Here is a 13,293-nt window from a genome sequence, read left to right on the forward strand (position 1 = left end):
CTAAATGCAAAAAGGATTTTTGCAAACAGCTAGTACTAGCTGCAGCTCCCTTTTTAATCTCTACTTCAGGATTTTAGTCCTCTAGATTGCATCAGCATAAATGCAATACAGCTTGTGTATTCTTGGAGGTCTAGTCACCACAATACAGGTCAATGCCAGCTGATTAGATGAGCATCTACATGTTTTTCCAGGTATGCTTTGCAGTCAGTACTGCCTCTGTACTGTCTGAAAAAGCTATTCATGCCCTTAAACTTAATTAATTTAAAGCCAGCTCAGATATGACTAAGCAACAGCACAGCCTTAACAACATGCTGCAGGCCACCAGTGGCAAACGTTTTATGGCAACTCTGCTGCCAGTTTTATTTAAAAGGGGTGGGGGGAAGACCCGCCCCACACTATCTCCATTCTGAAGCCCAGAGTTGGCACCAAAGTTAGCACTGATGCCAGTGATTTTTTTGTAGCTGCATTAAGCTTTTGCTAGTGACGGAAATGTCCAATTTTTCCTGAAGATGGAGAACATTTTGTTTCTAAATAGTGAGTTATGCATGGTGCAGGGATATCTTAGCCTGTTAGTGTTTAAAGTAGGGCTTGAAGAGAAAAGTATTTCTGGGTTTTATCTCCAGCTCTGCTATTCTCTCTGTGTGAATATAGGTATAAATGTCTCATTTAGCTGCCTGTAAAAATATGTCACTGAAGGAATTAGACCCAGTCATAGTTGTGGACTGAGTGCAATTTGTTACATGGAAGTGGTTATTGGTTTGCAGGTGAGGACTTCCACTCTTTTTTACTGTTGCAGACTTTTAGTTGGAAAGTACACTTAGATATTTATATTAACCCTAACCAACTGAAAACTGATTGGAAAAATCTGATTAGGAAACAAAGTTATTTTCAAACACTTGCTCTGGGTAGCTGTAGCAATAGTGGCATACAGAAAGATGCTGCTTTATAGAAATGTATGTGGCAGAATTTTGTTTGGCTGATGTCAAACAAGTAATTGACTTCCAAAACAAGACACTTGCATTAGTCTCTGTACAGCACCTCCACACTGGAGTTTCATTGGAGTGTTCTGTATGAATATGTAAAAAAGAGCAAAATCAAACTTCTGCATAGTAACATGAATGTTAAGGTTTCTCAGGCACTGTTTTTTCCTGTCTGAAAAATGAGAATAGCACTTCACAGGTAGACCAATGGAGTTAGCTGGCCTGAGTAACACGCAGAGATCTGTTGGTCAATGATCCTAAAAGTAGGAGGCAGTGTTAGTAAGATTGCAGTATTGATCTTCCTTCCATAGGCTGCAGAGGTATTGTTAAAGATGCTTTAAAAGTTTGCATGATAGCAAGGTGGAAGCTGCAATTTTTTTGATGTGTTGTTTGACACAAGAGACCCTTACAGTGTTTTAGAGTGTATTTCCAGTACCCTTTAAGACATATATGCCCTTAAAATGTCTTTGACAGACAATGGACAAAAATGGTGCAATTTGCTTAGTATTAAAATGCTTCTGAATGGGAACCCTTTGTGGCTCTTTATTTCTACAGTTTCCTTCTATCGCTTATCTGATCTCAGACCTTTACATACTCTTAACTCTTCTTGTCCATTGCATGTCGTAACGTAGTGGGACAGGCCGTCTGTGTGCATGTGAAAGAAACTGTATCACAACTTTTATTTTCTGCAATATGAAGCAGTTTCTAATAGGTGTCTGTTTCTTAAAGTAAATTAGATCTGAAAATAAGTTGAAAATGACTCAAAAATTTTTAAGAATAAATGCTAAAACTAATGCATGCTGCAAACATCACTTTTACTGAAGTTGCCAGAGGTTCTGAGCTCTGAATAAGGAGATCAGCTGTAGAAGTAGAAGATTCTAGGAAGATACAGTTTAAAATAACGTGTTTATATAAAGTGATGCATAACTTCCCCCAAATTACAAGACCACTCACTTTGCACGTGAAGCCAATGGGAGAGTTCACGAAATTTAAGATCCTGAAGATCACAGGCATTTAGCTCTGAAAAGTCTCTGGACAGCTTGGCAAAACGTGCTCTTGCAGGAGTGCTGGTGGGGGAACTAATAACCACCAGTGCCTCAACTTGGTGCTAGGTGGTGCTCGTGTCACTTTTCAGGACACGAGCTGGACAAAGTTTGGAGCCAAAATGATAAATAATTAAATCGCTTGTAAAGAGCACCTGTAACTTTGGTGTGAGCCTGTGTTGTGCTTTTGATTCAGACTGCCATACTTTAAATAGTCACATTTATTGGCCCTCCTTAGGGTAAGCAGTCTGCTTGACAAGGCCTGCAGTTCAAGCTAAATGAATGTGGTCATCAGTCTCTAGTTCTCTGTGCTAAATTTTACCCAGAGAAGGTACCAGAGGTGAGTGAGACAAGAGCAGTGTGCCCTTTGCAGTAGGAGGGCTGGAAGCATCAGCACCTGCGGTCAGATAACTAAAAGTGTGAACGTGGCTTCCAAGAGCCCTTGCACCTCTTTTTAGCTGTCACAACAATGTAAAATGCATTTGTTCAGGAAAGAGAAGAATACAGTGTCCAAAGTTGAATGCCAGATTGAACTTAACAGAACACAGCCGGTCAGGAGCCTTCCACTGATAATTTCCCTCCTTCTTTAAAAAAAAAAAAAAAAAAAAGCATCATCATCTTTGAGGATAACAGACTACCAGGATTATAAGCCTGCCTTATCTGAGGGAGAACACTTCTAGTGCTGTGCAGTCCCCCAGCATCAGGCTGCAAACTTTGGATTCACTAAAGCCAGGAGAGAAAGTGAATGGAGACAGATGCCTTGGTAAGTACCATTTATTGGTACAGCAGGGCTGGGCAGCTTGAGATGGGTGCTACGTGAAGAGATAGTTGCCTGAACTAGCTCTGAAGTTCTGATCATCTCCTGGATGAGGGCTGATTCGCTTTTGCTCTTCTGTTTTGGTGTCTCAGGTATTTAATGAGCGTTGCCGAATTCACTACAAGCCTCCGAAGAGTCAATGATGTGGGGTATTTTCCATCAAGGTGGTCCATAACCGTGAGAGCCAAACTGGAAAGAGACCTTGGGTGAGCTGTATTGGGACCCTCCAGAACCAGTAGAACCCAGTCTTGTTTTGTTTTGGACCTACTTAGCTGAAATCTCAAGGTTGAAATGATTTTCCTGTAATTAAGAGAAAACAACTCATCTTTTGTACAAAATATGTGAACAAATGAGTTTTATAGTATTAAAATAATTTTCAAATGGAATGCGAAACCGGCATCTTTCTTGAACTTCTACAGCTTCAGTAGTCCTAGAGGGGAAAAAACAGTAAAAACCAGCTCTGAGGAGGGAGGACAGGGCTCTCCCTGAACTGATGCTTGCCAAACTATCAGGTAACATGGTGTGTTTGTGCGAATAATCTACTACAATCTGAAAGGAAACAAAAACTGCAGAATGATCAGCAAGTGTAGGTTCAGCATCCCTGAAAGTAAGAAGCTACCAGCATTGTTCTGAACTACTCAACGCTAGCAGCATTGGTTCAGAGTTGCATGTGGATACAGGTTTGCCGTTGTTCCCACAGTGCTCACAGGCAGCATCTGTTGCATACTGTCCCTTTGGTCTGTGTTACCAAGTTCTGGATTTTTTCTTTAAATAGGGAACGTGGTGTCAATTAAAACCACTTTGGATTGGAGATGAAGATATATCTCATTCGGGAATGAGACAGTTAACTATCCAGTGACCCTATTTTGTCCTTCCTTCTGAACCTTTAAAACTAATTCTATAGGTGAATTGCATTTGAACTGAGAAAATAGCTGTGCATACCTGATCCTGTTGGTTCTGGCCATAGTGTTGTATTCAGAAAGCTTTAAATGCGACACCCCTGCAGTAACATAGCATTTAAAAGCGGATAAGTATGAGGAAATCAGAATTGCTGTAATTATACCTTTATTTTTTACTAGCTTTAATTGGCTGACAGTCAAATGACAAGGTCTGCTTGGTTGCCAGCTGTTTTTACTACTTAGTGATAAATCTTTAAGAACCATTGAACTTGAACAGAGCCTTAAAAATACAGGCCCCATCTTGCAAACACTTTCAGTTACAGCACTGAAATGACTATATATTCTCACATCCTTAAAAGTTGTGCATATAGGGGGGGTGGGAGGTAAATGGAGGAATGTACTTGTGTTGCTGAAAGCTGGCAAAAATCTGTGCAGCATCATCTATTTTATAGTTGTTTGTCCAGTAGAGACTTGAACTACTTGGTGGCCTTTATTTTTAGGCAGCAGAGTCATTTAGTCTCACTTTTCTCTGAAAATGAGGCAGAAATGTATTTTAAGTCTTTGAGGATGTAAATCCTAATGTTCAAACATCATTTTTTTTTTCCTTTTTTCCCAAGGTACTGCAACTGCTCTAAGCAGAACTTTACTCCAGTTGGAGCGCTCGTCTCGCTTTTGAAGTATTCTCATTGTTTTTCTGCAACTCTGAAAGCAGAAAGCATGTTTGTTCTTCAACTGTTAAATTCTTATAATTGTTTATCTCAAAGTGGAAATCAAATACTGCTCGGAACTGTGGGCTGAATTGCCAGTAACCTAATTTCCACAGGAGATGGTCCACTAATGAGATGTTGAGAACACTTTTGATTTCAAAGTTGGTGCTCTAATACTGACCTCTAGTATAGGTGTCTAAAATATTTGTTCTCTCCAGGGCTTGGATCTACAACTGCGGGGACAAATTCTCCTTTTAAGCCAGCTGTATGATAGAAACTTCTGCCAGCGTGTATAGAGTTGGCATCAGTACTCTTGAAATTTAAGCATGTATTGTACTTCTGTAGTAATTAGAGATTGTAATGAGAATTAATCACTGTCCTCCTCTATCCATCCAGATGTTTGCTCAGCTGTTGTGGGAAAGCTTCTTCACTTAGCAGATGCTGTGAAAAATGACCTGTGAAATGGATGTGATACATGCGCAGATTTATTTTTTTTTTTGCAGTAGCCCAGCTTAGCATTTGTTATGAGAAAACTATGTTAAAAAAAAAAAAAACAAAAACAAAACCCAACCCCAACATAGCACTATTTTTCGTTTGAATATAAGGCCAAACAAGTAGATCTATACAAACCTGTATATGAAAAACTGCTGACACCATAAGAAGACTTCTAAGTCCCAAACATCCCTTCTTCAGGTGTTTGCAGCTTATATGCGAAGGGTTGCACTAAGAAGTTGAATTACTCTATTTAGTTTGCTCTGAGCACAGAGGGATATCTCTTACAGTACATGGCAAATCACATGGATCAGAAGCTGTTTGAATCTTGCTGTTGAACTTAGTGGAACGTTAAGGTGAGTAACTGGAATTGCATGCCATGCTTTGGGGCATGGGGAAGGAGAAAAAGGCTTTGCTATTTTTTGAGTACTTCAGATCTGCCTGTGAAGCGGGATGTTTTGTGATGGTATGTAAATGGCATTGGTATGAGCTGTGGACCATACTAAACAAAGGCAGGTAAAATCTCTGTGTCTAGTGAGCCCTGTCCATTCTAGGATCATGCCTAGTCTGCAGTTGAATCCTGCTTCAACTTTACCATCAAGGTAGTCACAAAATTACTTGCGTGCTTGATGTCATATGTGAATCAAATAATGGACCCCACAAATACTAGGATTTCATCCTTTTCCTGGTTCTAACTTTATTTCTGCAAGTAAAGGCACTTGAACAGAAAGCACAGTGGATGCCCCTGCCCAGAGTCTAGATCTCCTGCAGGTGGCTTCCCCCTCTCCTGGGGCTTTCCCATTGCTTGGAAATGGTGAATATAGGTGGGCAGATCCTGGTTCCTTGGAAAGCCCTCTTAAGTGTGTGCTTCTTATATCCTTCTGTGAAATAGAAAGAGGTGTTTTTTTCTGACGCTCATTGCTGTTGTCTTCTGCAGCCTGTAGGCACTCAAGGCTGATAAAATAGGTAATCTCTTTACAGAAATTTCTTAAGGATAGAATTTGGTTGCCTTGAAGCAGGCTGAGGGGAAGAGGCTCTGTACTGGTACCACAGGCTCAGCGTAGGCAGGGATATGAGAACTTTGTGCTGCTAAAGTTCAGGTTTCTATTAATCCTAGTTGATGTATAATGTCAGAAATCTTTTGAAATCAGGGTGGGTAGCAGGAGGGGAACCTTCTTTGCAGACTAGCACGTTGAAAGTCAAGGCTGTTGTTACTGTGACGATGACAAGTAGATCCTCAATTGGTAGATGGAGGGCTGCTTTCCTTTGGCAGCTCTTAAAATTTAGTGCAGACCATGTGTCACTTCATCCAGTCACAATTACGTGTCTTGTCACGGCGAAACCAGAAGACTGACCTACTGATTTAGCTTTCACAATCATTTCTACAGGGGTGGCTTAATTTCTGGTTTAAAAATAACTCATAAATAACATAACCCTGGGGTTTGGGGTTTTGTTACTGTACTGGTGTTTTTATTGACTATAGCTTCTACTTCTTAAAATTGCTTATGCAGGACCAGAGAGTAGTGGCCTGCAAGCTGTAAAGATTTGTTTCTTCATTATTGGAATAGTACATAGCGCAAGATGTTTCTCAGCTTTAAAACTGTAAAGAATACTAGTGCTGTTCTCCCAGCACAGATTCTCCAAGTTAACAGCAGTACAGTTACGTGAAAAGAAATTGCCATCTGTGCAAATGGTGAGTGTAGGCTGGAATGGTATGTCATATCAAACACGTCTCCAGTACTGAAGTGGAGACACTCACTAGCTTGTTGATGTTGTGCAAGAGATGCAATGGGGACGGCTGTTGTTTTCAAGGCAATGTTCCAAATGCTGTTTCATTACATCCAAAGCTTAAGAGAGAGAGGTGTGGATGAGGGTTGCCTAGGATAGTCCATTGCCACTGATTGTCTTTGATAGCAGGTCTGTGAAATGTCATCATTTCAAAGTGACTTCATGAACTATGTGTGCAGGATGAGTACTGAATCCCAATCTTAGAAATATCACTGGATTTTGGGATGGCCATTAGCACTCCCATGGAAAGAAAACAAGACTGATTTGCCTATGTAAACTTTAGCATCAGCTTGCTGACAATTAGTGTTGATTTTCCTTCCCCTCTGCACAAGTCTGCATTCTCCACGCCTCGGGGGTGGGGGGGGGGGGGGGGGAAGTTCTTATGCTTTGAAGTCAAAACCCAGCAAATCCAGAAATATGGAGTCTAATGAATCATTTTCACACAATATTAACATCTTTAGTTTCACACCTGGAGTTTTCCCAAGATTATAAATTAACCCTCCTAGTCTTTGTGCTCAGTGTATTTCTTACTAATCAGAATCAAGGGTTCTCCAGAGGGGTGGTGCTGCCTTGGGGATCTTATCAGCATCCTTTCCCAAGGGAGTTAGTGCGATCTGCATCCCGGTGAGTGAAGAAGTTTATAAAATGTCCTGGTTTAGCACTGGTGCTGCATGTTGTTGGACACATTCTGTGGCTTCTGGCCTCAGTAAGGTGAGCTGGCTCTTCCAGCTAGTTAGCTCATCTGTCCTGCTGTGTGAATAAGATGCATGGTAGCAATATGGTGGAAGATGATCAGCATTTGAGTGAATCAGCAGGGTCTTGTGCAAAAGGTGGAGTTTGAGCTTATCAGCTTGAATTGTCATTAACTCCACAAATCGGGCTGTGAGGAACTCTTCATCTGGAGTGGTGAATTTGGAGAAAATGGCAGACTTCCAGCTTTAACACCTCCCATTCCCTTTATTCCCAAGAACTGGGAACATTTTTCTCTTTGTTCAGAAAGATGTTGTCTCAGAACAACTGTTTTTCCTCAAATGCCTTTCATCCACTCCCATAACACTGCTGCTCAAGTTTGGGAAATTCTGCAACACCCTTATCGGTAACATGCTCTAACCTTGATCTATATACTGTTGAATTTAGGGCCCTTACCGACCCAGTTTCTCAATCTCAGGTCCTTTGTCCCAAAAACAGGCCTTGAAGTTAGATATGAAGTACTTGTTTACAGTCTGTTGCATCACTCATCGTATGTGAAAAGGGTCAGCAGGCTGCTTAGGACACTAGTAAGTCTGTGCTACACAGTCACCATTGCTGTGGCCATGAACAGACTTGTTTCTAGCGAATTCCCTAATGCTGATTCCAGCAGAAATGCCCATTGCCTGTGTGCAGCACATATTCTCATTTCACACCCTCCCATGTACTCACCCCTAGGGACTAAAAATTGTCTGGTCTGTTCCTGCTTCTCTGGTCCTCGCTCTGGAACAACATTCTTCCCATTTGCTGGAGAGGGGGATGGCAGGAATACCGAAGGGAAGTAGTTTTTCTCTGATCTTGGAGTGTTAGCTCTCCCTTACCAGGTAGGGCTGCTAACAGTTGCCTTTCTCAGTAGGTTCCATGTGTTTTGACCTTTGTACATTCATACATAGTCATGACTATGTCATGTGTCGGTGGCTGTAACTGCAGAATGAGTACTTCTGACTATATATTCTGCATGTTGCATATTTCAGCAGTGTGTGAAATACAAGTATCTTGAAATTAGAGCAGCTATTGTGCACACACAACTACTGTAGTGAGAGAGATCATACTTTGTCTTCCAGGAAATTGGCACTAGAGTTTCAATAAAAATGTAAATGGTACTGCATATTCAGTTGTTATGCTTGCCTGAATGCACCTATAGGTTTGATAGGAAAGAAGCAGAAATAACTTATTTGCAGTACTTACCCGAACCTAGGATTTAATTTTTTCCCCCTTCTGGTTTTGGTGTTTCCCTTGGCACCTTTCTGGTCAGGCAGAGGGAAGTAAAGTCACTGAAAGTAAAATGCAATTTGACTCTGTTTCCCACTTGGAAGGATATTGAGGCAATACAATTTCAAGTTGAACGGGACCTGCACCAAGGAAATTACTGCATGCTTTCTTCTGATCTTGAATGGTGTTGGGAAACATTGGGTGTGACTTCGATCCATTTCCTAAGTGCACAGGCTAGTCATCTGCACATGGGTGGAGAGGCAAGAGGTTCTAGTTTCAGCCCAAACCAACTGTCTTAAGATGTGGGTGTCTGGAGGCTGTTGTTTGCTTTTCTTATGGATGTGGAGACTATATACACTTAAGATTTTAAAGTGCTTTTTACATTTACTATTAATACTGTCAGTGCTTTACGTTTCTTTTTTTTCCCATGTTTTTCCCCTGTTTTCCCCATTTCCCTCCTCCAGTTCAGTAATGGTAGGCTCCATATGTTGCAAGTCATATGATTCCATGACACGTGTATGTGTATATGTATATATATGAGAAGCCTGGTGACTCTGCTCAGACTGCGCTGAACTTCCCTCTTCAGAACCACTCATCATTTCAGAGAAGTTACCTGCCACTATGATGCCTGGGGGCTTATCTGAGACCAAGTCTGCTACTCCAGAAGTCCAGCATATTGTTAACGAGGTGAGTTGCATCCTATCGAAAGATGCGGTCTCTGTGTGCAAAGGGCTGAGTCGAAGCTTGGGCAAAGGCTGGGAGACCAGGTGGTGATACTGAACCAGTCTTCGAACTGAAGAAGCTAGTGCTGAAAATGGGAATCCCCTTGATTGCCAGTAAGTATTTTCTCAGCATTCTGCATAGGCAGTGTACCGGCAAGACCAAGACAAGCCACTTCTCTGTCTCATCCTTGTCTGTAGCCAGGTATAGTACTGGCTACCTTCAGGTAGTGTTTGCATGTAGTTCAACGACTAGCTCTACTATGCCAGCACTGAGGTTGCTTTTTTGAAATTAAAGGTGGTGTATTTGAAGGGAGAAGATTGTACCTGGTAGAATTAATTCCTCACTGAAGGACACGGCTAGGACAAACCATGTGGTAGTATGCACTAAAAAAAGATATGTACAGGACAAGGCTATGGATAAAGGCATGTTCTCTGCTGGCATCTAGTGTTTTCTAAAGTCACAGCTGTGATGCAGGGGCTGCTGGTGAGCCAGTGGGGCAACGTGAGCTTGGCACAAGGCAGGCAGGGTGAGTCCAGTTGCCATGGTGGTTGATTGCAGGCAGCAGTCCAGTCCTGGAAGCAGCTGTGTGAACAATACCGCTGCAGATCCTCTAATGCCCTGCAGTGCAGCAACTCTTAAAATAAGAGTATAAAGCGCATCCTGAGGAGCGGGAGGGGAACAACACGGCATGGGAAAGCTCCTTTTGTGTCTCCCATCTCATGTTCCCACCCACCTCCCAATCCCCTTCACCCTCCCAATCCCCTTCACCCTCCCAGCTCTGAGAGATGAGCCCTTCCCCCTTTGGCAACTGCACAAAGCATAACTTACGCCCTCCTTGAGGACACAAAAATAGGAAGTAGTGGGGCTGAACATGTTGGCCAATACTGCTGCACAATCCTGTGTGTGCAGCGTTCCCAGCTCCCTCCTTTGCTGTGCCACAGAGGACAGAGTTTGCACTGGCACCATTCCACATCTCCTGCGAGCTTGCAGGCTAAGACCAGGCAATGATGAAATCAGACGAAGGTGAGCTGGGCTGTGCATGTGGAGGGGCAGAGCCACCAGGAGAGATCTGTAAATAGGCTGTGTAGGCTGGTTCAAGAGTGCAGTACTCTGACCAGGTTCTTTTAGATATTCCACATGTGGAGGGTATAATGTTTAATATCAGATTTACTTATCTGAAGGTATTTATGTTACATGAGGTTTCTGATTTAGCAGAGTGATACAAATATACTGGTAACACAATACAGATGTAAGTTACTTTTGGCAAAACACAGCAATTGCAATACACAGCTCAATCACCATATACCAATAGGATTTCCATTACTGGTCTCTATAATATACTCACTGTCCCGACGCTGGGCGTTCTCAGTTGCCAGGAGGGACTGCGTGGGTTGAAGCCAGCTCAAGCCTGCTGCTCTCTTTGAAATTCTTTTGTTTGTGGTTTAGTTTTTATACTCTGTGTTGGGCAGAGCCATGTATTCACTCCCCCCATGCTGGTCTGGCTAACTCAGGGAAGCGTTCGCATTCTTTTAATGAATGCAGGGAGTTATACTACCAGTTGATCCACTCAACTGACATAACTGTTTATCTAAAACAAACACCCTCTGGTCCCCTTTGTGTTGAGATAGTCAGCTTCTTTGCAAAAGCTGTGGTCAGTCACGCCCTGCATTATTTTCTGAGTTTCGTAGGCACATCGCCCTTGCCCAGCTCCTCTAGGCCTTCTTCCATTGTAGGGCTTTATTGGTCAGTCACAGCTGGGGTTGCCAGAGTTGGGCATGTGCACATGGGGAAGGGCTGGAGTATGTGGTAACAGGTTAGTCAGAGGGGAGATAATTTACTGCAGAACAGAAAGGGAAAAGGATTATCTAAAATTGTTTGTGGGTCACTCAGGAGCAGTATCACTGTTCCTCCTATGCTGGCACAAGTGGTTGAAGGAGCAGCACTTGTGGAGATCAGAAATTCCCTTTTACCTTTAGAGGGGAGACCCTTGGCAAGGACTTGTGGCACCTTTGTGTATTTGCAGTTCTTGTTTCCTTGTGTATAAGACAGGGAGGGCAATGTCTCCAGCCCCCTATCTTCTGGGGGCTGTGAAATTTGGCTAATGAGTCTATGAAATACCTTAAGGGCCTCCTTTGAACACGGCTAGGCCAGTGTGGCATGCCAGATACCAAGCTGTGTTTTTAATGCTTGGGCTGTGTTATGGGTGATCAGAAGATCCTACCCTATTGCAGTGTGTATCAGAGATGAAACTGTGGTGCTTAACTGTCAGCGAGCAAACATGCACTTAAAAATGTGTGAACGCTTGTTCCAGGCTGTGCTGATGCTCATGAAGTACAGGGCAAATATGGAATCTGAAATGTGGATGTACAGATTTTCTGTTTGATTCCAGAAGAGGACTGATCTTAATGTTGGTGTTCTTCTGTTCTCAGTAACTTCAGGAAAATGAAAACAAATTTTTGCTCTTTATTTTCTGCAAGGTGAAATTTTTGCCTTGTGCTGAGCGCAGGAGAGAGAACTCTCCCTGGTCCTTTTCCTTTGAAAAAGCTCATGCTCCACTGCAGAGGCTTTGATATAGTCCTCTAAGGAAAACACTCTTGTGGAGACAAACCTTATGTTGGGGCAATCCTGCTCTGCTTCCAGCCAGATAACAGTGTCACCCTTTCGTGATGCAATTCTGTGGGATTTTATGCTCTGCTAAGAGGCAGAGCAATTCATTTGATTTTCGTGAAGCTGTGAAGAGCATCTGCAGACCTTGGGATGGCCGAGGTCTATCTGCTCTTGGGATTACATAATTATTTACTTACACCTGTGCCTTGCCTGTAGTCATCCTTAGTGAGCTGCGTCAGTCTCCTTGTTTTACAGCTGTTGCCTACAACTGAGGAATGTTTTTGGTTTAAGGAACTGTTAGATAAGAGCTTAGGAATGTTACACTTTTCCATCTGAGGAGTAAGGAGCTGTCTGCCTGCCTGATTTTACTGAAGGCTCTGTCCCTAAATAACAAGTGGGGGGCGTAGTGGTCAGAGGTTGGGAGAGATCATAAAACCGGAGAGAACTGGCTTTGTTTTGTTTAGTTCTGAGAGAGGTATAATATGTACCAAAAGTTGCCACTTAGGAGCATCCTAGGAGCCCTCAAACCCATCCAGCTGGAAGAGGGTTGGAAATTGAAGTTTCCCTGGTTTGCTAGAGTTAGCAGCTCCCAAGCTGAAAGTATAGCAGTCGGTTCCCAGGAATAGAAGCCCCCTGAAAGCTGCTCAGAAGAAGAGCAGAGTAAGAGATTATGGGGAGCCTGAATATGACGAATTGAAGGCATTGGATAATTTCTGACTGTCTGGAAGTGGTTGATCTGGATGTTACTAGGGTGCTTTCCGGGACCTGCCTGCTAGGAAGGAACGCCGTGGGGAGTGGTAGCCAGCTGTAGGTGGATGTGCTGAGAAAGCCAATTAATTCTGTGCATTTCTGTGAAAGAGGCGGGTGGTGAGAAGCGCTGACATGCTCCTGGCCCCTCCCAGGGGCTGTCTGAGCAGGCTGCCGAGTGGTGCTGCGCTCCTCTGCCTGACTTCTGGAATGCCTCTGCCCTGCGTCAGGCCATCAGCATGGGCATCGTGTGCAGAGGAGAGGCTGTGACCCGGCCTGCAAAAGATTGTTTGTGCTTTCTAGATGACAGAAATAAGTTTTTGGGCTACATTCGCTGCAGTTGCCTTTCTGTAGGGAATTCATGTCATCAGATGCAAATGACTACAGTAAAACACTGTTACAGTGGTACATAAATCATGATGCCTCAGACATCTGGGCAGACTTCCACCACAGCTCACAGCTGTCTCCCCCGTTCCTCCCCTGCCCTTTCAGCCTAGTAATTATACAAATATTTCATCTGTGAAAGGAAAG

The 13,293-nt window shown here is 43.0% G+C and overlaps 2 protein-coding genes across 2 annotated transcripts in view; both read left to right on the forward strand.

Annotated features, from left to right (window-relative positions):
• CCDC58 (coiled-coil domain containing 58) overlaps positions 1-3,233 on the forward strand; it is an 8,339-nt gene extending 5,106 nt beyond the window's left edge. The window contains exon 5 of the mRNA XM_009330153.1: positions 2,933-3,233. Within this exon, the coding sequence (XP_009328428.1) occupies positions 2,933-2,983 (51 nt within the window). The 3' untranslated portion in view covers positions 2,984-3,233. The remainder of the gene's footprint in view (positions 1-2,932) is intronic.
• Positions 3,234-9,306: 6,073 nt separating this feature from the next.
• The window catches only part of CSTA (cystatin A (stefin A)), a 7,731-nt gene continuing 3,744 nt past the window's right edge, over positions 9,307-13,293 (forward strand). The window contains exon 1 of the mRNA XM_009329076.1: positions 9,307-9,372. Coding sequence (XP_009327351.1) covers positions 9,307-9,372 — 66 coding nt within the window. The remainder of the gene's footprint in view (positions 9,373-13,293) is intronic.

Source organism: Pygoscelis adeliae, unplaced genomic scaffold (assembly GCF_000699105.1).
Source record: "Pygoscelis adeliae isolate BGI_AS28 unplaced genomic scaffold, ASM69910v1 Scaffold120, whole genome shotgun sequence".
NCBI classification, from domain to species: Eukaryota; Metazoa; Chordata; class Aves; order Sphenisciformes; family Spheniscidae; genus Pygoscelis; species Pygoscelis adeliae.